General features: G+C 43.2%; 1 protein-coding gene across 1 annotated transcript in view; it reads right to left on the reverse strand.

Moving 5' to 3' along the window:
* CEP164 (centrosomal protein 164) overlaps nt 1-25,184 on the reverse strand; it is a 70,365-nt gene extending 45,181 nt beyond the window's left edge. The window contains exons 1-4 of the mRNA XM_082845530.1: nt 25,106-25,184; nt 18,010-18,112; nt 14,914-15,025; nt 834-1,038 (exon numbers count right to left, since the gene is read on the reverse strand). Coding sequence (XP_082701656.1) covers nt 834-1,038; nt 14,914-15,025; nt 18,010-18,091 — 399 coding nt within the window. The 5' untranslated portion in view covers nt 18,092-18,112; nt 25,106-25,184. The remainder of the gene's footprint in view (nt 1-833; nt 1,039-14,913; nt 15,026-18,009; nt 18,113-25,105) is intronic.
* Nucleotides 25,185-25,566: the final 382 nt, after the last annotated feature.

Genomic DNA, 25,566 nt, shown 5'->3' on the forward strand with positions numbered 1-25,566 from the left:
GAAATCTTCCCTGAGAAGCAAGTACCAGGTACCAGTGGGAAATAAAGACCATAAATAAGAGAGCAAATCAACTCGGCCATTAAGAGCGTTGAAAAGGTATTCCCAGGGTTCCCCACGTGGCTAAACTGGGTTCCCAAGTCCCTCCCTCTCCTCAATGTGGCCCACCTGCCTCACACCTGGAGGGACAAATAGAATGATAATGGGAAAGATAACTTTCAACTCTGAGTAAAAAAGCTACTTGGGACCAAGGTGATGACACTGCAATCAAATGTCAGTTATCCACCATGAGCCGAGGACACTGGCAGCAAAGGCCATCCACAGGGCCAGATAAAGCCTCAAGCTTTTCTTTCTGGATCTTGAAGGCACTGATGTTCTGACAACTGAATTATGGCTCATCAGACATCTAGGAATTTGCACCACCGAGACACATGATGAACCCACACGAGGAAAGCCTGGCTCGGAAAGGAGAGGAGAGGCACTCGCTCCTCTGGGTTCTCTGGCCTCCACCAAGTGCTCCCTGTGCCCCAACTCTCCAGAGGGGCAGACAGCGTCACTGCAAAACCCCATCCTCAGCAGGGCACTCCCTCACTCATCCTATTACGTCATATGTGCCTCCCAAGGGGGAAAAAGAAATTGCTTAGAGATAGTAACCACTTCTAGAAGCCTAAAAGGAAAATTTGCCAGAAGACAGGCATAATTCAGATGAGGCACTATCAGAAAGTGACTGTATTATTGTTGCTATTCTTAACCTCCCAGCTGTAAACAGCTAGAGGTTCCCGATATCCCTCAGGTTTCAGGCCTGGCCTCTCTGAGAGCTGGATCCACTGACTCACCAGGGGGCTTTTGGAGGTCTCTTTGTCCTTCTTGTCTTTCTTTTCCTTTTTCTTCTTCTTTTCTTTCTTCTTAATGGCCCCAGGAGCCGACAGTTTCCCCCGCTCTTGGATCACCAAGTTCCGATAGTGCTCATCACAGGGGTGGTCCCACATGGACTGCCCGTTGGCAAAGTTGAAATAGTAAATATCACCTGTGATGTCCTGGCTGGGGATGAGCAGAGGTCACAGGTTAGTCCCTGCTCAGGTCCAAAGCTACACAGGAAAAAAAAAGAAGAAGAAAAATGGCAAGGAGGCAGAGAAGAAGGAAGAACTGTGGGGAGAAGGGGAGAGAGAGAAAAGAAGAGAGGAAAGGATTAACACAAAATTGAAGGGTAGGGACTTTCCTTATGGTCCAGTGGTTAAGAATCCGCCTTCCAATGCAGGAGACATGGGTTCGATCCCTGGTCAGGGAACTAAGATCCCATGTGCCTCGTGGGCAACAAGCCCACGTGCCGCAACTAGAGAGAAGCCCGTGTGCTGCAACGAAGAGCCTGCACCACAACAAAGACCCAGTGCAGCCAAAATTAAAAAAAATAAAAATTGACAGGTACCATTTGGCTAAGAATAAAGAGTTTCCTTAGATAGAAACAAATGATTGGGATACCTAAGGACTTCTCTAGATGGAGACGTTTAATTGTTAAGGTTCCTGAGAATTCATGGTAGACTAGAGTAGGAATAAACTTTGTTTTAGATGGATAAATACAAACACTATGGTATCATGGAGATAAATTCTGGGATAGAACTTGCTTAATATTTTCATAAATGATCTGAAGAAAAAATATGCGTTGTGATAGCTCTGATTTTGCAAAAGATTCTAAACTCATAAGAGGTGATAATCCAAGCTAGTGGGGTCAATCAACAATAAAAGAAAATAATGTAGAAGGTAGGTCTCAACATGAACAAGTCTAAAATAAGCCATTCATCCCACCCACCATTATCAGTAATCCATATATTGCAATATAATCCATATATTGCAATATAAAAGATGCAATACCCAGGAATAAATCCAAAGTGTGCAAAATCTTCATAAAGCTTTACTGAAAATTCAGGGGAAGAAAAAAGAAAAAACAATTGGAGAGACACCCAGTGTTCCTGAATAGAAAGATTCAAGTCTGTAAACATGCCATTAATCCTCAAATTAATGTATAAATCCAATACAATCCCAATCAGGCTCCTTATGAAATTTGACACGCTCAATCTTAATTCAAATGAAAGAGAAAATATGCAGTAAAACAGGAAAAATATCAGAGGTAAAAGATAAAAAGACATACAAATGATCAAGAAGCACATGAGAAGATGCTCAACACCACTGAACATTAGGGAAGTGAAAATTAAAACTACAATGAAATGTCACTTCACACCCATTAGCATGGCTATTATCAAAACAGCAGAAAATATGGGCATTCCCTGGCGGTCCGGCAGTTAGGACTCTCACTGCTAAGGGCCCGGGTTCATTTGCTGGTTGGGGAACTAAAATCTCACATGTTGCAGGGCGTGGCCAAAAAAAAAAAGCAGAAAATAACAAGCGCTGGCAAGGATGTAGAGAAACTGGAACCCTGGTGCACTACTGGCGGGAATGGAAAATGGTGTAGCCACAGTGAACACAGCATGACAGTTCCTCAAAAAATTAGAAATAGAATTACCATTTGAACCAGAAATTCCACCTCTGGAGGCATACCCAAAAGAATTGAAAGCAGGGATTCGAACAGACATTTGTACACCAATGGTCACAGCACCACTATTCACATAGCCAGACGGAAAGAGAAATTCTCAGGTGCCAGAAACAAAAAGAAAACATGAAACCTGAATAATAAGTGCATGAACTGACAGGTCAAAACTGGTATCTGACCTGGATATAGGCCTGTGGAACTTGGGTTTTAATGCCAGTTTAGAACAAAATGTGGCCTTAGGCCTTCGTGAATTTAGGAACTGGAAATGAGACCCTAGGTGTATCTGGGGCCCTTCGGGCTGTTCCCTCCATGAATAAAAGGACCTAGGTCATGGAAGCAGCAAGGAAACATGTCAGGTTCTAGGTGGGGAAAATAAAATTTAATGAAAAACTGAAACCCCAAGACACATGTAGATATATAGTCCAAAATGTGGTAAGGGAACCCCAAGTCAGGAAATTAATGGAAAAATTGAGTCCTAAACCACTGAAAACTCCTTGGCAGAAACCATTGTAAAGCCACTCAACAACCTAGGAATGAGACACTCACAGAAAATAACCTCTGCAGAAGATGAATTCACAAAATGCACAATAACTAATTACAGAGGAAACGTGAGGAAACATTTCGCCACGAGGGAAAATCAGTAACACAATGAAAAGAAGAACTGAGAGAGTAGAACAATCAAAAGAAGACTAAAAATAACAATATTTAAAATTATTGTAGGGATAAAGGAGTAGAATCCATAATGAAAGAACAGAACTCTAAAAAAACCTAGACATATGGAAAAGAACATAAGAGAGCTTGAAGGAACTGGTAGTCATTAGATTCAAAATGAAAAACAACCAGATCTGATGCAGAAGAAGAAACAAATAGTGAATTGGGAAATAAATATGCTAAAGGAAATTATAAAGTGATTTTTCAAATATGAAACAGAAGTTAAGAGACATGGAGGATCAAATAATAAGGTCCAATATATTTCCAGTAAGAGGTGTAGAAAAGGAAGTGATAATGGTTGAGAATTTTCCAAAATTGAAGAGATATATGAGTCCTCAGAGTAAGGAAGCACTCCAATTCCTATACACAGTAAATAACAATGAATCCACACCTAGACACACTGTTATGAAATTACAGAACACCAGAGATTAAAAACAAAATAATAAAAACAACCAGAGGGGGGAAAAATTGGTTACCTACAAAGGAACAACTAATGAAACCAAAAAACATGTCTTACGAGCAAACCCAGCAGTCAGAAGATAATGGTATACAGTATTGTCAAACAGCTGTTGACAAATCTGTACTCAACTAAACCACTATTCAAGTGTGAGACCAGGGACTTCCCTGGTAGCACAGTGGTAAAGAATCCGCCTGCCAATGCAGGCGACACGGGTTGGAGCCCTGGTCCGAAAGATCCCACATGCCTCGGGGCAACTAATCCAGTGCATCACAACTACTGAGCCTGCACTCTAGAGCCCGCGTGCCACAACTACTGAAGCCTGTGCGCCTAGAGCCCGTGCTCCGCAACAAGAGAAGCCACCGCAATGAGAAGCCCGCGCACCGCAACGAAGACCCAAGGCAGACAAAAATAAATAAATAAATTTAAAATTTAAAAAAAAGTGTGAGACCAGGGATTTCCCTGAACTCAGAGCTTTCACTGCTGGGGCCCAGGTTCAATTTCTGGTGGGGAAACTAAGATCCCACAAGCCACACAGTGCAGCCAAAAAAAAAAAAAACAAAGAGTGAGACCAGACAACAATTACTCAGGACACAGGAAGATAAACACATTTAGCATGCTTGATATAAAGGACATTTAAAAACCCTGTATCCAAAAACAGAAACAGACTCACAGACTCAGAAAACAAATTTATGGTTACCAAAGGGGAAAGGGATGAGGTAAGGAAAAATCAGGAGTTTAGGATTAGCAGATACAAACTACTATATATGAAAAACAAGGTCCTATTGTATAGCACAGGGAACTATATTCAACATCCTGTAATAAACTATAATGGAAAAGATTATGAAAAAGAATATATTTTTTAACATCTTTATTGGACTATAATTGCTTTACAATGCTGTGTTAGTTTCTGCTGTATAACAAAGTGAATCAGCTGTATGTATACCTATATCCCCATATCCCCTCCCTCTTGCACCTCCCTCCCACCCTCCCTATCCCACCCCTCTAGGTGGTCACAGAGCACCAGGCTGATCTCCCTGTGCTATGTGGCTGCTTCCCACTAGCTATCTATTTTACATTTGGTAGTGTACATATGTCAATGCTACTCTCTCACTTCGTCTCAGCTTACCCTTCCCCCTCCCCATGCCCTCAAGTCCATTCTCTAAGTCTGCATCTTTATTCCTGTCCTGCCCTAGGTTCATCATATATTCTTATGTATGTGTGTGTGTGTGTGTGTGTGTGTGTGTGTGTGTGTGTGTGTGTATAAAACTGAATCACTCTGCTGCACACCAGAAACTAACAAAAAATTGTAAATCAACTATACTTTAATAAAAAAAAGAACCTTGGGGACTTCCCCGGTGGCGCAGTGGATAAGACTCCGCGGTCCCAATTTAGGAGGCCTGGGTTCGATCCCTGGTCAGGGAACTAGATCCCACATGCATGCCGCAACTAAGAGTTCGCATGCCACAACTAAGGAGCCCGCCTGCTGCAACTAAGCAGCCCACGGGCTGCAACTAAGACCCGATGCACCAAATTAATTAATTTTAAAAAAAAAGAACGCTGTATCCAAAAATGAGAGACTACATTCTTATCAAGCACACATAGAACATTTACATAAACAGGATCACTTACTGAACAAAAAGAACTCTCAACGTGTAACAAAGAATAGATATAATGAACAAATAAAATTGGAAATCAGTAATTTAAAAAATACCCAACTCTATCCATCTCATTGCATTCAAGCTATCATTTTGGAGCAAAGGTACTTAACAAAATTTTTAAAAAATCAAATCCAATAATATATAATCATTACCAAGCAGAGTTTATCCCAGGAATGTAAGGTCGGTCTAACATTTGAAAACCAATCAATATAATTGACCATATTAACAGACCAATATAGAAAAATCATATGATTCTATCAATAGATACAGAAAAAATATTTGATAAAATCCAACATCCATTTTGGATTTAAACTCTCAGCAAGCTAGGAATACAAGAGAACTTCCTCATCCTGACAAATGGCATTTAGAAAACCCTACAGCTAACATCACCTAACATCATACTTAACGGTGAAAGACTGAATGCTTCCCCTTAAGGTCAGGAACAAGGCCAAAATGTCCATTGTCACCACTTCTATTCAACTGTACTGGAGGTTCCAGTCAGTGCAGTAAGGCAAGAAATAGAAATATAAGGTATCCAGGATAGAAAGGACATGTCCCAGAAGACATACCATCTATGTAGAAAATCCTATAGAATCTACAAAAAAGCTACTAGAACTGACATAATTAAGTTTAGCAAGGTTGCAGGCTACAAGGTCAGTATACAAAAACCAATTTTATTTTTATATGAAGGCAATCAACAATTGGAAATTGACATTTCAAAAAAAACCATAATGGAAAAGAATATGAAAAGAATGTATATGTATTTATAACTGAATCACACTGCTGTACAGCAGAAATTAACACAACATTGTAAATCAACTATACTTCAATAACATAAAAATAAATAAATAAAAGATAGCATTTACAGAAGCATCAAAAGAAGAGAGATAAATGTGACAAAATATGAGCAAGATGTGTACACTAAAAACTATAAAAGATGGGCTTCCCTGGTGGCGCAGTGGTTGAGTCCGCCTGCTGATGCAGGGGACATGGGTTCGTGCCCCGGTCCGGGAAGATCCCACATGTCGCGGAGTGGCTGGGCCCGTGTGCCGTGGCCATTGAGCCTGTGTGTCCGGAGCCTGTGCTCCGCAACGGGAGAGGCCACAACAGTGAGAGGCCCGCATACCGCAACAGGAGGAGGAATTCCTAAAGAATCAGTCTTTGAAGCCTAGTGGGATTTGACTGCAGGACTTCGACAAGACTGGGGGAAACAGAGACTCCACTCTTGGAGGGCACACACAAAGTACTGTGCACATCGGGACCCAGGGGAAGGAACAGTGACCCCAGGGGAGACTGAACCAGACCTACCTGCTAGTGTTGGAGGGTCTCCAGCAGAGGCGGGGGTGGGGGGGTGGGGGGGCGCACGGGGCACTGTGGCTCATCATGGGGACAAGGACACTGGCAGCAGAAGTTCTGGGAAGTACTCCTTGGCGTGAGCCCTCCCAGAGTCTGTCATTAGCCCCACCAAAGAGCCCAGGTAGGCTCCAGTGTTGGGTTGCCTCAGGCAAAACAACCAACAGGGAGGGAACCCAGCCCCACCCATCAACAGTAAAGTGGATTAAAGTTTTACTGAGCTCTGCCCACCAGAGCAACAGTCAGCTCTACCCACCAGCAGTGCCTCCCATCAAGCCTCTTAGATAGCCTCATCCACCAGAGGGCAGAGAGCAGAAGCAAGAATAACTACATTCCTGCAGCCTGTGGAACAAAAACCACATTCACAGAAAGGGAGACAAGATGAAAAGGCAGAGGTCTATGTACCAGATGAAGAAACAAGATAAAACCCCAGAAAAACAACTAAATGAAGTGGAGATAGGCAACCTTCCAGAAAAAGAATTCAGAATAATGATAGTGAAAATGATCCAGGACCTCAGAAAAACAATGGAGGCAAAGATCGAGAAGATGCAAGAAATGTTTAACAAAGACCTAGAAGAACTAAAGAACAAACAAACAGAGATGAACAATACAATAACTAAAATAAACTAGAAGGAATCAATAGCAGAATAACTGAGGCAGAAGGACGGATAAGTCACCTAGAAGACAGAATGGTGGAATTCACTGCTGCAGAACAGAATAAAGAAAAAAGAATGAAAAGAAATGAAGACAGCCTAAGAGACCTCTGGGACAACATTAAATGCAACAACATTCACATTATAGGGGTCCCAGAAGGAGAAGAGAGAGAGAAAGGACCACAGGAAATATTTGAAGAGATTATAGTCGAAAACTTCCTTAACATGGGAAATGAAATAGCTACCCAAGTCCAGGAAGTGCAGCAAGTCCCATACAGGATAAACCCAAGGAGAAACACGCCAAGACACATGGTAATTAAATTGGCAAAAATTAAAGACAAAGAAAAATTACTGAAAGCAGCAAGGGAAAAACGACAAATAACATACAAGGGAACTCCCATGAGGTTACCAGCTGATTTCTCAGCAGAAGAAGATTTTCTCCACAAGCCAGAAGGGAGTGGCATGATATACTTAAAATGATGAAAGGGAAGAAACTACAACCAAGATTACTCTACCCAGGAGGGATCTCGTTCAGATTCGATGGAGAAATCAAAAGCTTTACAGACAAGCAAAGGCTAAGAGAATTCAGCACCACCAACCAGCTCTACAACAAATGCTAAAGAAACTTCTCTAAGTGGGAAACATAAGAGAAGAAAAGGATCTACAAAAACAAACCCAAAACAATTAAGAAAATAGTGATAGGAACATACATATCGATAATTACCTTAAACGTGAATGGATTAAATGCTCCAACCAAAACACACAGGCTTGCTGAATGGATACAAAAACAAGATCCATATATATGCTGTCTACAAGAGACCCACTTCAGACCTAGGGACACATACAGACTGAAAGTGAGGGATGGAAAAAGATATTCCATGCAAATGGAAATCAAAAGAAAGCTGGAGTAGCTATACTCATATCAGATAAAATAGACTTTAAAATAAAGAATGTTACAAGAGACAAGGAAGGACACTACATAATGATAAAGGGATCAATCCAAGAAGAAGATATAACAATTATAAATATATATGCACCCAACATAGGAGCACCTCAATACCTAAGGCAACTGCTAAAAGCTATAAAAGAGGAAATCGACAGTACCACAATAACAGTGGGGGACTTTAATACCTCACTTACACCAATGGACAGATCATCCAAAATGAAAATAAAAAAGGAAACAGAAGCTTTAAATGACACAATAGACCAGATAGATTTAATTGATATTTATAGGACATTCCATCCAAAAACAGCAGATTACACTTTCTTCTCAAGTGCGCACGGAACATTCTCCAGGATAGATCACATCTTGGGTCACAAATCAGGCCACAGTAAATTTAAGAAAATTGAAATCACATCAAGCATCTTTTCTGATCACAATGTTATGAGATTAGAAATGAATTACAGGGGGAAAAAACATAAAAAACACAAACACATGGAGGCTAAACAATACGTTACTAAATAACCAAGAGATCACTGAAGAAATCAAAAAGGAAATCAAAAAATACCTAGAGACAAATGACAATGAAAACACGACGATCCAAAACCTATGGGATGCAGCAAAAGCAGTTCTAAGAGGGAAGTTTAGAGCTATACAAGCCTACCTCAAGAAACAAGAAAAATCTCAAGTAAACAATCTAACTTTACACCTAAAGGAACTAGAGAAAGAAGAACAAACAAAACCCAAAGTTAGCAGAAGGAAAGAAATCATCAAGATCAGAGCAGAAAAAAATGAAATAGAAACAAAGAAAACAATAGCAAAGATCAATAAAACTAAAAGCTGGTTCTTTGAGAAGATAAACAAAATTGACAAACCATTAGCCAGACTGATCAAGAAAAAGAGGGAGAGGACTCAAATCAATAAAATTAGAAATGAAAAAGGAGAAGTAATAACTGACACTGCGGAAATACAAAAGATCATGAGAGATTACTACAAGCAACTCTGTGCCAATAAAATGGACAACCTGGAAGAAATGGACAAATTCTTAGAAAGGTATAACCTTCCAAGACTGAACCAGGAAGAAATAGAAATTATGAACAGACCAATCACAAGTAATGAAATTGAAACGGTGACTGAAAATCTTCCAACAAACAAAAGCCCAGGACCAGATGGCTTCACAGGTTAATTCTATCAAACATTCAGAGAAGAGCTAACATCCATCCTTCTCAAACTCTTCCAAAAAATTGCAGAGGAAGGAACACTCCCAAACTCATTCTATGAGGCCACCATCACCCTGATACCAAAACCAGACAAAGCTACTACAGAAAAAGAAAGTTACAGACCAATATCACTGATGAATATAGATGCAAAAATCCTCAACAAAATACTAGCAAACAGAATCCAACAACACATTAAAAGGATCATACACCATGATCAAGTGGGATTTATCCCAGGGATGCAAGGATTCTTCAATATACGCAAATCAATCAATGTGATACACCATATTGACAAATTGAAGAAGAAAAACCATATGATCATCTCAATAGATGCAGAAAAAGTTTTTGACAAAATTCAACACCCATTTATGATAAAAAAAAAAACTCTCCAGAAAGTGGGCATAGAGGGAACCTACCTCAACATAATAAAGGCCATATACGACAAACCCACAGCAAACATTCTCAATGGTGAAAAACTGAAATCATTTCCTCTAAGATGAAGAACAAGACAAGGATATCCACTCTCACCACTATTATTCAACATAGTTTTGGAAGTCCTAGCCCCGGCAATCAGAGAAGAAAAAGAAATAAAAGGAATACAGACTGGAAAAGAAGAAGTGAAACTGTCAGTGTTTGCAGATGACATGATACTATACATAGAGAATCCTAAAAGTGCCACCAGAAAATTCTAGAGCTAATCAATGAATTTGGTAAAGTTGCAAGATACAAAATTAAGGCACAGAAACCTCTTGCATTCCTATACACTAATGAAAAATCTGAAAAATAAATTATGGAAACACTCCCATTTACCATTGCAACAAAAAGAATAAAATACCTAGGAATAAACCTACCTAGGGAAACAAAAGACCTGTATGCAGAAAACTATAAGACACTGATGAAAGAAATTAAAGATGATACCGACAGATGGAAAGATATACCATGTTCTTGGATTGGAAGAATCAATATTGTGAAAATGACTCTACTACCCAAAGCAATCTACAGATTCAATGCAATCCCTATCAAATTACCAACGGCATTTTTTAAGGAACTAGAACAAATCATCTCAAAATTTGTATGGAAACACAAAAGACCCCAAATAGCCAAAGCAGTCTTGAGGGAAAAAACGGAGCTGGAGGAATCAGACTCCCTGACTTCAGACTATACTACAAAGCTACAGTAATCAAGACAATATGGTACTGGCACAAAAACAGAAACACAGATCAATGGAACAGGATAGAAAGCCCAGAGATAAACCCACGCACCTATGGTCAACTAATCTCTGACAAAGGAGGCAAAGATATACAACGGAGAAAAGACAGTCTCTTCAGTAAGTGGTGCTGAGAAAACTGGACAGTTACATGTAAAAGAATGAAATTAGAACACTCCTTAACACCATACACAAAAATAAACTCAAAATGGATTCGAGAGCTAAATGTACGACCGGACACTATAAAACTCTTAGAGGAAAACATAGGAAAAACACTCTGACATAAATCACAGCAAGATCTTTTTTGATCCACTTCCTAGAGTAATGGAAATAAAAACAAAAATAAACAACTGGGATCTAATGAAACTCTAAAGCTTTTGCACAGCAAAGGAAACCATAAACAAGATGAAAAGACAACCCTCAGAATGGGAGAAAATATTCGCAAACAAATCAACGGACAAAGGATTAATCTCCAAAATATATAAACAGCTCATGCAGCTCAATATTAAAGAAACAAACAACCCAATCCAAAAATGGGCAGAAGACCTAAATAGATATTTCTCCAAAGGAGACATACAGATGGCCAAGAAGCACATGAAAAGCTGCTCAACATCACTAATTATTAGAGAAATGCAAATCAAACTACAATGAGGTATCACCTCACACCAGTTAGAATGGGTGTCAGCAGAAAAATCTACAAACAACAAGTGCTGGAGAGGGTGTGGAGAAAAGGGAACCCTCCTGCACTGCTGGTGGGAATGTAAATTGATACAGCCACTATGGAGAACAGTATGGAGGTTCCTTAAAAAACTAAAAATAGAATTACCATTTGACCCAGCAATCCCACTACTGGGCATATACCCAGAGAAAACCATAATTCAAAAAGACACATGCACCCCAATGTTCACTGCAGCACTGTTTACAATAGCCAGGTCATGGAAGCAACCTAAATGCCCATCGACAGACGAATGGATAAAGAAGTTGTGGTACATATATACAATGGAATATTACTCAGCCATAAAAAGGAACGAAATTGAGTCATTTATCAAGATGTGGATGGATCTAGAGACTGTCATACAGAGTGAAGTAAGTCAGAAAGAGAAAAACAAATATCGTATATTAACGCATGTATGTGGAACCTAGAAAAATGGTACAGATGAACCAGTTTGCAGGGCAGAAGTTGAGACACAGATGTAGAGAACAAACATATGGACACCAAGGGGGGAAAACCACGGTGGGTGGGGATGGTGGTGTGATGAATTGGGCAATTGGGATTGACACGTATACACTGATGTGTATAAAACTGATGACTAATAAGAACCAGCAGTATAAAAAATCAAACAAACAAAAAAACAACTAAAACTAAACTTTCTTTGGGTTATCTGTATGGAAATACGTTAATATAAATGTTTCAGACATTACATGAAATTTCTAAAAATCTTATATGTTCTGGTATAATGTTATAAGTCATAATTCTAGTTATTACTTTAAAATGTATATCTCAGAAGTAACTAAATTTCCTTGTCAATTGCATTATTATGAACTTTCATCAAATCTTTAACCGTGGTCATTTTTAAGTCTTTTGTCAGTTACAGACAGTTCTGGGTGTACTCTGATGCTTTCGCAACAATGTTCCTATAAAAGGGTTTCATCTTCAAGGAATTCATGGAAAAGACTGACAAGTACAGGTTTCTGGTAAGTGACTATACTGCTGAACTGAATGAGTAAGCATTTTCAGAATTCTAATGGAAAACTGATGAATTCATAAAAGTGCTAACAAAAGATCAAGATAAAAAAATTAATTACATGGGACTGAGTGAACTGATGAGGATGATTATAATTTTTGTGACTTTCTGTTTGAATAAAAAAACAAAATCCCACAAGGACTCAGAGGCAAAAAATATACAAATCAATTTTCACTGCAAAGTAAAGGAGCTGTTACAGTGGAGGATTCCTGGACTGAATGTCAATATTATGACATAGTATGAGTGTGTTCCATGTTTGGTAATTGCAATCATTGTTGCTTTTGTTGTGGTCATCCATTTACAATGCTTGGTGTCAGTTTATTTATCTCTTGTAAAAATAAAATACAGTGTGTGGGTGTGAGTTGTGGGGGGAAAAAAAAACGAGACACAGAATATCTTCATGACTTTGGAATAGGCAAACATTTCTTAAACAGGACACAAAGCATTAATCATATTTGAAAAGTCGAGAAACTGGACATCATTAAAACTTAAATTATGTTATTCAAAAAATACCAATTAAAAGTATAAAGACAAAAAAAAGAAGTAGGAAAAAAAAAGGAAAGCGTATTTTAAAAACTTGGCCTATGAAAAACCTTAAAATCTCTTACGCAGATATTAGTAAAAAGTTTAAGCCATCTGAGCAATTCACCTTAACTAATACCATTCACCAGAAACACAATTTGTATCCAACTGTTCTTTATAAACTAGTGAGTTTTGCATTATCATTCCTGTCTCATGGCTAAAATTTAAAAGCAAAGCTGTAAGATCTCTGTTTGTATCTGCCTGTATTTTTATATATGTCCATGTATGTATGTAATAAATTTGTGATTTTTTTCTACCTGCAAAAACAAAAAAAAAGACAGTACAGTATTGGTGTAAAGGTAGACAAACATATTAAAGGAAGAGAAGAGAGAATCCAGACTTCGAAGGAATTCCCCAACTAACAGCAATTACTCATGGGACTGGGAATAAGGATGAAAGAAGACACATACACATAACTTTCAATGACTTACTTTAAAAAGTGAGAAATAGTTCATGCTCTCCTTACCGGATGAGGTAGTGTTAACTACCACCAGCAGGTACCTGAGGGCCGCTGGCATGGCCCTGGCACACAGCTGGGCCACAGCCGATGACAGTTCCTTCCTTCCATCACCCTTTTTCCTTTTTACATCACTGCAGCCATTTATTTATTATGTGCACATTAAGGTATTATTCTGATTACATTTCTCATGTGGTTTTTAATTAGAAAATCTATCCAAAAGCAGAACAGCACAGATATATACAGATTTAAAAAACATAAAAAATAATAAAGAGATTAATGATAAGGCAAATGTGGCTATCAGGGTGGATGTTGGAAACCAAACAGAAACCACTATCCTACAAACTTTTCCTATAAACACAACCGTGAGTCCTCAGCACCTGGAATACTGGGTGCAGTGCTGATGGCTTTAGTAGAAGAAAGATGTCATGACCTGGAGAAGGTCCAAGGAAAGGCGGCTAAAAAGATCCAGAGAACAGGGAGCCCATCATGCGAGGAGAAGCTGGAAGGATTAGGACCCTGCGGCGGGGATAACTAAAGCTACGACTGCAGTCATTTTGAAGTATGGCCAACGCATTAAGTGGTTCAGGGAAGAATAGGATAATTATACCTTGTACACAAAATTGCACAATCCCAGCAGAAAAGACAACCCCCCACCCCAAGATACCTGGGGGCTAGTTTGGGAGAAACAGGAAATCCCACGCTACGGTAGGAAGTAAACTCGGGGCACCGACCGTAAGAAGGCCACCTGGAGAGAGCTCCGTGCAGGTGGTAAGGACAGAGCAGTGCCCCCAGGAGTGGGAGTCCTGGCATGGGGAGGGTCGGGGGGAAGGCGGTGGCCGCCCCGCCTCGGCCAGTCTGTTTCCTCACCATCAACCTCTGATCCCCTGAGATAAGCTGAGCGAGTGTCTGCTCTCACAGTTCAAAGAGTGCCAACTGAAACTGGAAATCGGAACCCATTCATGCACAAGTCACACAAATTCAGGGCTGGGCTGTCAAAGGAGACGGAAACCGCTGCCAGTCCGTGTAGCCTCACTCAAACCTCTCCAGCGCCAGCGTCCACTCTGGACACACTGAGGAGGCCCCAGTATTGTCACTCTCCACCTCAGTCTGCAAAGGATAACAATGACACCTCCTCCACGTGTCCAAAACGGATGCTGACGCAGGGCGGCAGCTTAGATCCTGGGACCCTGGGTATCCCTGCTGAGCCCCTCCAGGGACCATCACGGGGGCCTGGGCTCAGGCCCAAAGCATCGGGCGGCCCAGCAGAGGGACAGCCCATTGCAGGACAGGCTTCGAAAGGTGGCTGCTGATTAAAGCTGATCTCCGGTGTCAGGCCCCCTCCGCCTCAAAGGCCAAGCCAGAAGGCGGCGCCCATGCTGACTCACCATGGTTTCCACTCCCCAGGCAGTGGGGCCACAATGCCCTCCCGTGCCAGCCACATCAGCTCTGGTTCTTCTATGGGATCAATACCAATCTCTTTGGCAAATTCAAGAATTTCTGCAAGGAGGGGTAGGAGGGTGGGAAGGTAAGAGAGGTGGGGGTGGGAGGAGGGTGGATACAAAGAAGGAAGAATCAGTCAGTCTTGGGAGATAATAAGAGAGCTATATATTGGTCTCTGCTCCCGTTCCTATTAATGTTTGGTCTTTGGTCCCAGTTCCTGACACAGAGTTCCTAAAGCCCTTGGAATTTCCTGAGTGATAGGAGAGTCTTCTGTCTCAATGAGGCGACTCTGGGTGGGCTCCTGGATGGGGCCTGGCCACCAGAAAGACCAAGCCATGATTAGAAACTTGGAACTTTCAGCCTCTCCCCTCATTCTCTGGAGAGGGGCTGGAAAATGAGTTAATAAGCAATCATACGTGCACGACGAAGCTTCCATAAAAATCCCTAAACTCTAGGGTTCAGAGAGCTTCCGGCACTTCTGCGTGCAAGGAGGGTGGCACATCCCAGCTCCACTGGGACAGAAGTTCCTGCACTTGGGACCCTCTCGGACCTCGCCCTATGTATCTCTTCACCTGGCTGTTCACCTCTACCCTTTACCATATCCTTTATGGGTCATCTCAGTGGAGGACTTTGGAAGATGACATACCTGGGGACTAGGAAAGGCAAAAAGGACCGGCCGAAATTTGGTTAGCCAAGGACTAACGTGTTCCTTAATTTCACATGTATTGTTTGAGTGCCTCCTATGTGCCAGTCACCATGTGCCATGACTAGGAGGGAAATGCCCTCTGTCCTTATGGAGCTTACATGCTGGTAGAAGAAACAGCCAGTAATGACATCAACAGATAAATATGCAAGGAATTAAGGCTTCTGATAAATGTAATGAAGGAAGTGAGTGAGGTATGAGACAGAGTTTGTCAAGGTGGAGGGGCAGTCTTTTACAAAGGGTGGTCAGAAAACCTCTCAGAATGGGGACACTTAACTAAATCCTGGAGGAAACAAAGGAGCCAGCTATGCAGAGCACTGAGGAAAGAGGACTCAGGCAGAAGAGCAGGTTCAAAGGGCCTGTGACGTGTGGCAGCCTGGCCTGTCTGGGGACCGTCAGAAAGACCATGTGCCTAGCAGAGGGAGGGAGAGAGAGGCACTGGGTGAGCCTGGCTGGGTGGCAGGGCCGAGTCATGCACAGCCCTGCACATCCCACTAAGGGCGTTATGCTGAGCATAATGGAAGATTATACGGAAGATTATGAAAAGCAGAGCCCTGATATGATCTGCTTTACACTATAAGATCACTCTGGTGCTAAGTGGAGCACAGACTGGAGAAGGGCAAGAGTAGAAGCAGGAGGCTGATTAGGAAGCTGCTGCAAGTCCAGGAAGAGAAAATGGGGGCTCGAGCTTAGGACGTCTACGCATGACTGAGCAGAAGAGAGTTTTTTATAAATAGCCTTAGAAAAAGTTAGACCCCGTTTATAATAGCAAACCAAAAAGAATAAAATCTTTAAGAAATAAACTGAGCAAGAAATGTGCAAAACCAAAATGAAGAAAACTTTTAAGTCACCCCTGAAGAACAGAAAAAAGACACAAACGGAAAGGAATAGATGTTCTTTGATAGGAACCTCCAGGTTGACCTGGATGCATAACTTAACTGCATAGAGATGTCAATCCTCCCCAGGCTCATTCATAAATTTAACACAATTTTCTCTAAAATACCAACAGTTCCCCAATACACAGCCCTCCCCAGAAAAAGACAGGGTGTTTCTAAAGTTCATTCATGGGGAGATAAAGCAGATAAGATAACCAAGAAAACTTTGAAAAAAGAAGAGGAATGAGGGTATTTCAGCCTTACTAGATACTAGAATTTATTACTGAGCCTCAGTAGTTAAGAGCACAGTTCTGGCGTTTGAACAGACAGCCCCATGGAACAGAAGAAAAAGTAAACCCCAAAACACACAGGCGGCACTCAACCAGTGGGTGAAAGATGAGCTATGCCACGAACAGTGTGGGGACAAACCTGAGGACAACATGAGAGCAGGGAAGCTTTTCTAACTATGATACAAAATTCAGGGGCCATATGAGAACAGACTGATAAATTTAACACAGAGATTAAAAATTTCTACACGGCAAACAAACAAAAATCCTATGTTATAACAAATCCTATCCTATCCTAATGTGGGATCCACGGACTCCTACAGATGCAAGAGTTCTTCCCCAAAACTGGCTTGCAAACCACCTGAACTATAAGCAAAATTTGTGTGTCCAGGTCCGCAACTCATGAGAAATTCAAAGAAATCTTCACTGCCCCAAAATAGCATGGTGCTTCAAAGTGTAGGCCCTGGAGCTAGAATACCTAGGTGTGGATCCTAGCTGCCCCGATTAGTAAACTGTGTGACTACAGGGAAGTTACTTAACCTTCCTGTGCCTTGGTTTCCTCATCTGTAAAATGGGGATAATAATAGTATCTAACTCACAGAGTTGCTGTGAGGGTTGAATTGGAAACACATGAAAAGTTCTTAGTAGAGAGACTGGCACACAGTAGCACTCAATAAATTTTGTTATTATTGTTATTAATAATGTTATTATTGTTTTTTATAAAGAAACACACAGCTTTAGTTTGTTCTTAAGAAACTGGGTTTCCCCTGGCCTCAGGATATACTGTATTTCATGATATCCTCCACTATATTTTCATGTAAAGTTAATCATTGATCTGACCCAAGGTCACCAAACTTTTTCTGTAAAGGGCCAGACAGTAAAGATTTTAGGTTTTGTGGGTTGTATGGTCACAACGACTCAATACTACTGCTCCTATAGCATGAAAGAAGCCATAAACAAGACATAAATAAGCCTGGCTGTTATCTAATAAAACTTTAGCTACAAAAGCAAGCAACAGGCCAAGTTAGGCCCGTGGGCTACAGTTTGCCAACCCCTGATCTAACCCAAATACACTGAGCAACCCTGTGCATGTACCATACTTTGCATCAGAAGAACAAAAATAAACCATGAAAACTGCCCTCAAAGAACTATTACAAATACACCCAGGCCTCTTACCTTGCTCACTGGGCATGTAGGTCTCATCATAATCTTCCTCCAGAACCAGCTGGTCTCCTATGCGGATGGGTCTTCCGGCCATGACTGGTTTGGGCTCGAACACCTAGATCCCGGAGACCCCACCCACCCAAAGAGAAAATCAGTGCCCCAGCTTAGAAGGGGAAAAGGTGGGGCTGGGTCATGGAGCACCTGGGCCAGACCAGCCCCTGCAGGCCAACTGAGCCAGGGAGAGCGGAGGGTGGGACCAATGGCTCAGAACTCAGGCCTTATAGCCTCTGCACCCTGGAAAGTTCTTAGACACATCTCCCCCCAAAGCCCTGCTGAATACTCCTGTGGACCATAAACGACCTGGAAACCCAAATGTCTCAAGGGTTTGACTTCACTCTCTACCCCCCCCCAAATAGGAGTAAGAACTAACAGTCTAGGACCCCTGCTAGAAAACCCTAGTGAGACACCACAATAACTAGCAGCACACACATACCCATATACCAATGTACCCCAGGTGCAGTCACGCTGTCCCAACACATAGCCCTGTTTGCATGTCCCTGTTTACCTTGAACAATGCCCTCAGGGAGCTTACAGTCTAGCAAGGCAGCGTACACAGCTTCAACAGTAGTAGAAGGCAGAAGGGAAAAACACATCCTGCTCTGGGAGTACTAACACAGAAGTAACATACGCCCACTGCGGGGATGAAGGAAGGCTTTGTCAAGGAGCTGGGTACCGACGGCTGACAAGAATTCTGACAGCGGAGAGAGGAATCCCAGGCAGAGGGAACAGCATGTCAGGCAAGGTGGTCTGGGGAGCCGATGCCAGCGCGCATGGCCGGGGCCGGGGTGGAAGCCAGGCCTGGGTCTGGTCATGGTGATCTCAGTGGATGCTGCTGAAGGGCCTCAACTCTGCCCTGCAGCAGAGAGGAGCCACTGCGGGCTTTGGTGGAAGAAAGTGACACAGAGTGGCCTTTTTTTAGGATGAGAACTTTGGCAGGAGTGGCCTGGCCAGATTGGAGAAATGAGAGACTGGCATCAGGAAAACCACTGAGGAGGCTACAGTCCCCGGGAAAGATGATGAGGGCTTAAACTAGGGCAGAAGCAGTGGGAATGGAGAAGAAGGGACAGACACAAGGGATGCTGTGATGTTAGGTTTAATAGGACCAGGAATGGGGGGAGGGGGGGGCGGAAGACTGGAAAGGAATCCAACCTGAATCCAAGATTCCTAGCTCCAGGGACGGGGCCGTGCCACCTTCTTCAACTGACAAGCTGGCGCGGTTCTAGAATTGCTCCTTCCTTCGCATCCCTACTCCTACGATCTCAGGACCCCAGGTCACAGCACCCCTCCCCTACAGCAGCTCCCACACTGAAGCCTGATGACACAGGGACAAGTCACCGTGTAAAGTGGCTGCCACGGACAGCCCTTCAGAATGCCTCCCTAACCGGGCGGTGGCAGCCACACCGGTGTGACCGAAGGGAGCCTGGAGGAGCAGGTCCTGACCTCTCCTGTAGCCACCTCTTCAGACACTGTCACAGTTCCACCTGGGGCAGCAAGCAGGACACAGCCCTCATAGCAGAGGAAGTGAGCAGAAAGACCTCATCATCAGGACTTCCCTGGTGGTCCAGTGGTTAAGACTCCACACTTCCAATACAGGGGGCACGGGTTCGATCCCTGGTCCGGGAACTAAGATCCCACGTGCCTTGGGGCAAGGCAAAAAAAAAAAAAAAGACCTCATCGTCAAAAAGAAGGTTGGGATGCAGCCTGTAATGAGTGCTCAGAAAACGGCAAGATCTGGTGACTCTGAATCTGTTCCAAGATCCCTGGAGAGGGGCCCCTGATAAACGCAAAGGATCTCTGAGGGACCATTCCCGTGGCCCTGTCTGCACTCTGGCAGCTGACAGATGAGCAAGGGAGGTGTCTTGCCTTAGGGCTCACAAAAGATGGTTCCCTTTGTCAGTCACTGGACCCACGGGAGCCAGGCTCTGCACCCTCTCATTCCCACCACGACACCTCCAAGCAGCGCCTTTGTGCCTCAGGTAGAAAGGCTAAAGAAGCATCCTTCCCTGCAGTACTTAAGCCTAAGTGGGAATCTTCCTCCTCCCCTGAGAATCTATAACACCTGCGGACATAATGCTTGAGCCTCCACACATACAGTCAGAGATGACTAGGGCCAGACGCGGAAAAAGCGAAGCAGAAAAGGACCAAGAACCAGTGCAGGAGATGTGGCCACAGCCTGGAAGTTTAAGGAGCCCTCGGAATCTTTCATCCTTTGAGTTAGGGAGGAGAGGGAAAGAAAAAGGGAGGGGATCTCTGGGGAGGTAGGAAGCGCAGTGGCCTGAACATCAGGCTGTGCGTTATTCAATTCAACAGGCAGTGACCTATACAAGGCATTGTACCAACCATCTCAGAGAATTCGAGAAATTCTGCATTTGAAAACTGTTACCTATCCCTAGATACATCCCATCTCCAGAAAGCAGGGGGCAGGTAAAACCTCTGTCCTCCCGGCAAAATGCCTAATTAGCTGTTTACTAAACCGTCTATGTTTAACTATTTAAAGGTCAGGAAGAATGTGGAAAGTCTAAATTCCTGGATTACTCAAATGTCAAGCAAACCTTCTGCCAGAAAAAAATTAAAATACGGGTGGGCTATAGTCTACCTTCTTTCCTTGCCTGGCTTCAGGAAAGATATAGGCAAAGACAGGGCCAAAAGGGCAGGAATTGCAGGAATAAGGAAGGTGGTGGAAGAGAAACCACATTTGTTCAATGGCTACTAGAGATCATTTACTCATTCGAGAAGTATTTATTTGCTGCTGGGCGCTAGAGATGCAATGGTGATTAAAAACAGATTCAGCTGCTACTCCCCAGGGGCTAGTCTAGTGAGGGAGGGAGACAAACCAGTCAGTCACAGATAAGTGTATAATTTTAAATGAGGTAAGAGCTCTGAAGGCAAAGAGCCTGACTTGGATGAAGCCTGTGCTGAGAAGTGAAGAATGAGGAGGTATTCACCAGACAAAAAGAGGAGGAAAAGATGTTCTAACAAAAGCAGCAGCACGTGCAAAGGCCCTTCAACAGCTAAGAACACTAAGCAAGAAGAAGCATAGTCGGAGATGATGCTGGGCAGGTGGGTGGAAGCTGGGCCACGTGGAGAACTTGGCTTTTATAATAAGAGAGCTGGAAATCAGGAAAGGGTTTTTCCAGATACATATTTTGAAAAGATTACTCAGGCAGCCACTGGAAATACAGACAGGAATGGAGGCCAGATTGGAAAAGAAGAAAATCAGAGTGGCTGCAGAGAGATTAGGTAGGAAACCACGAGCCAATCTAGATGAGAGGTGATGATAACCTGGGTGAGCGGGGGTAAGATGAGACATCTAAGAAAGCAGCCCTGAGATCAGCTTCAGGAAACACACGGCACACGTCCTAACATTTCCCTCTAAGCCTGAGACCGTGAGGGACATCACTGTCAATCTTGGCACCCTAGACATGGCTTCAGAACCGTCAACGTGGTACTCCATGCGGCACTTACCGACAGATCAGATGAAACCTGAGGAGATGTGCTTGCCGCCAGGCCTGACCCTCACTGTGAGCCACGGAGTTGTGGGGAAGGACCACCCAACTGTCCTCATCCATCTCCTGCCAATCCCAGAATCTAGCAAAAAAGGAAAGTCTCATACACCTTCTCCAGGAAGCCCTCCCTGGCCAACCTCGGCCTCTCCTGTCTACTTATAACTACCTCGGTACAAAGGACACAGTTTTCCTTTGTTCATAGGCATATTTTTCTCAGTATTACCTTTTTTATGAGAATGTGTTCCACCTCTCCTGTTAAGCCACAGGCTTCTGAGGGTCATGCCTCTGCCTCCTCCTGCATTTACCAACCAAGCCTAAAATAAGCTAAGTAAACGTAGGAGCTTGGTCACTGCTCTAAACCACTAATATACAGCCAAAGAATCTCAAAAGCAAAAAAAGCCCGTAAGAGCTCTGGTCCAACTGCCCTTCCCTTGCCAAATTTTTCCTCTCTATGCTTTAAGTGCCAGACAGCATAGTGGCTGAAGCACCAGTTTGGGGGCCAGAAACACCTGAATTAAATCCCATCATTCTCATTTACCAGCTGTGTGAACTTAGGCAAGGTACTTCACCTCTCTAAGTCTCAATAACCTCATGCGCTCAATTCAAACAATCACGATAATCTACATCAAAAGGTTGTTTGAAGGTGAAATGAGATAATATATACCTGTACAGGGCCTAGCACAGTCCCTGGTACACAAAACATGTTAAATAAATTTAGCAATATTACTGATGTTACTGCCAACTCCACAGTTAGATCATCCTTAACTATGAAAAGGTCTTTCTCTTAGTAAGCCAAAAATCTATGTCTAAGAAACTTCCTCCCATTTGCCCTATTCCACCCTCTGGACCCACAAAGGGCACCTAAGGCACCACTACTCCAAGCCAGGTTTTCCCAGCTCCCTTCCCTTCAATACATGCCACTGGTTCCCAGTCTCTCGACATTATGGTTACCTTACTGTGAATGTGGTCTAATTTGACAGGCACAGCCAAAAAGTTTTGCACACCTGCGTACACACAGAGCATACACACGTATATGCATACTTAGGGTTCCTTGCATATTTATTTCTTCCACCCTGCTTGAACAATTATAAAGAAAGTTCACCACCAGAAAAGAAAAGATTTACTGGAGAAGGCACTGAGGAGAACGTGGAAGACATTAGAGTTGATTATGCAGTGGTAATGAGCACAGGTTTGGGAACATTCTTGGCTTTGAATCCCAGCTCTGCCACTTACCAGCTGGGCAAGTTGCCTCAGTTTCCTCATCTATAAAATGGGGATAATAACAATGTCTATCTAAAAGGGTTGTGAGGATTAAATGCCTCAATACATGTAAAATACTCAAAACACAGTAAGACCTCAGTAAATGTTAGTTGTTATTATTACCATTCACTTATTTAAAGGGCTTAGTCTACATTGTTCTAGAGGACAAAGCTAGTACCAGGGAATATAAGTTAAGGCCATTCAGACATCCAATAACCATTTACTGAACACCTACCGTGGGTCAGGCACTGTGCTGTCACAGCCACAAACCTGATACCGCTCCAGCTCAACCTAGTTGTGAAGCCAAATATGTAAATACATGATTATATAGTGTGTTAAGTGCATTAAGGGAAGTATCAGAAAATACGACAGGACACAAAGGAAGGGCAATTAACCCTACTTTGGAAGATCAGGAAAAGCATTGCAGAGTAGAGGACCATGGAGATGGCTCTTGAAGGATAAGCAGGAGTTCACCAGGAAAAGGGAGTAAGGTTATTTAAGGCAGAAGACACAGCTTACACAAAGGCAAAGAGGCAGAAGAGAGTATACGGTAGGTGCAGAGAATTAATGATGACAACAAAAGCTTATATTCACTGAACACTTCCTATGTTCCAAGAACTGTACTAATGCTATATATATACATCATCACACCTCATCCTCTCTGCTAAGTAGAAATTATTATCCCCATTTTTCAAAAGAGAAAACTGAGGCTCAGCAAGTTTCAAAAAGTTTTTTAAACTTGCCCAAGGTTTCACAGCTAGTAAATGGCACAGCAGAACGTGCACGCACCCACATCTATCTGACTCCAAAGCCCTGAGCTCTTAACCACTCTGACGTGACCAGCGCACAAGGGACAATGGCAAGAGAGAGATCCACAATGGAAGGCAAGGAGCACATAATAAAAGGCTTGGGAGGACTGAGGCTGTATCCTGACATGATGAGCAACCGTCACAAGATTTCACAAAGGAGGCTGGCCTGATCAGATCTGTAGTTTAGAAAGATGATTCTGACAGCTGTGTAAGAACTAATTGGAGGAGGGCAAGAAAAAACGCGGAGGGACCAGTTAGAAAGGTATCCTGAAAACACAGGCAAGAAATTATGAACTAGGGACTTCCCTGGCGGTCCAGTGGTGAAGACTCTGTGCTTCCAATGAAGTGAGCACTGGTTCGATCCCCGGTTGGGGAACTAAGATCCCCATGGTGGCCAAAAAAAAAAAAAGCAAGAAATTATGAACTAAGTCAGTGGCTGTGAGAATGGAAAGGAAGGGCCAGATTCCAGGTGTATTATGAGGCAAAAGAACAGTACTTGATGTCTGCAGCAAGTAAGGGAGAGGCAGGAGAACAATCAGAGCACTTAAAGCAGTATATTGTGATTATCAGTTCACTTCTATGCCTTGCCCGATAGCCCCACCTAGCATACTGCCTAGATACAGGGAACGGCCAACAAATGTTGCTGCATATATTATAATAGATGAATGAATTCCAAGTGCAGACATGGCTGACTGAGTGAATGGGTGAAGTCCTTCACTGAGACAGGAACTACAAAGGAGGAGCAGATCTGGGGGACCGGGAAGGATGGGGCGACATTCAGTTGGGATGATCAGTAAGCAAGTCGGAGCTCAAGACTCAAGAAAAGAGGTCTGGCGGGAGCCACAGTTTGGGGAGTAACCGTTAAATAGATGGTAACTGAAACTCTAGGTGAAGCCGCTCAGAGATGGAGTGTAGTGAACAGAAAGTAAGGGTTTGCAAAGGCTGATGAAGGGGGCTGGGTTAGGAAACCCCAGAGAGAGTGGAGCCGTGGAAGGCAAGTGAGGAGCGCGGTTCCACAAGGAGAAGGTAGATTTTTGAATCAATGCAAGGAAAGGAAAAAATGAAAACAAAAAACTTACTAACTTCCCCAGCTGGCCATAAGACAGCAAAAGGTTGGGCCAGCCCCGACTCGAACACGGGGGGAAGCTTCCCCACGAGAGAAATGTTCAAGCAGGGTTCAGAAGACCGGCCTTACACACTAAATCCGAACAGGACAAATAAACGAGCGCCCCTGCCAGCTCACACTCGTGGCCCAGTGCCCGCTCTCACTGCCCCGCCAGCACTCCAGCCCAGGCCCTTCCGCCACTCAGATTTTGGATAGAGGCGCACTCATCTGGCCGCTCCATCTTCACTTCTTCCTTCAGTTCCCGCCCACACTCATGCACATCCCGCTCGGTGGCACACGAGCGTGCCTCGACTTTCCCGCTTCCCTCCCTTCCTAGCCACCCAACCCTCCCTCCAGGCGGTTCTCACCTGTCCCCCACCCCGGGAGGCACGGGGCGCTAGCTCCCGGCTCTGCGCAGCTTCCCCAGCTCCACCCGGGTTCCCAGCTTCCAGGGACGCCGGGGTGTTGCCCTGCAGCGGCCAATAACCACTTCCGGAAAGGGTAAGAACCTAGCAACTGAGAGTCCCGCCTCTACTCAGAGTCAAAAGGTCGCCGAATGAGAGCCCTGTCATCGGATTGGTTAAAGTTCCCGTCGGATCACGGAGGCGATGTGTACGTTTCCCATTGCATGATGGGAGAGGTAGTCCAGTATAGTGGATGGGGCTCCGCAAGGGGTTAAAAGAGAGAGAGAATTTAGCTATGAGGGGAATTTCTTCCCGGGCAGGAAAGGATCATTCAGAGTATCGACAGTACCGTGACTTACCTAAGGCAATCTTTTGGTCATCGTTTTTAGTAGCGTGATTAACATCAGGTGAATAATATACTGATG

This window comes from Leucopleurus acutus (assembly GCF_964270905.1).
Source record: "Leucopleurus acutus genome assembly, chromosome: 8".
In the NCBI taxonomy this organism is placed as follows: Eukaryota; Metazoa; Chordata; class Mammalia; order Artiodactyla; family Delphinidae; genus Leucopleurus; species Leucopleurus acutus.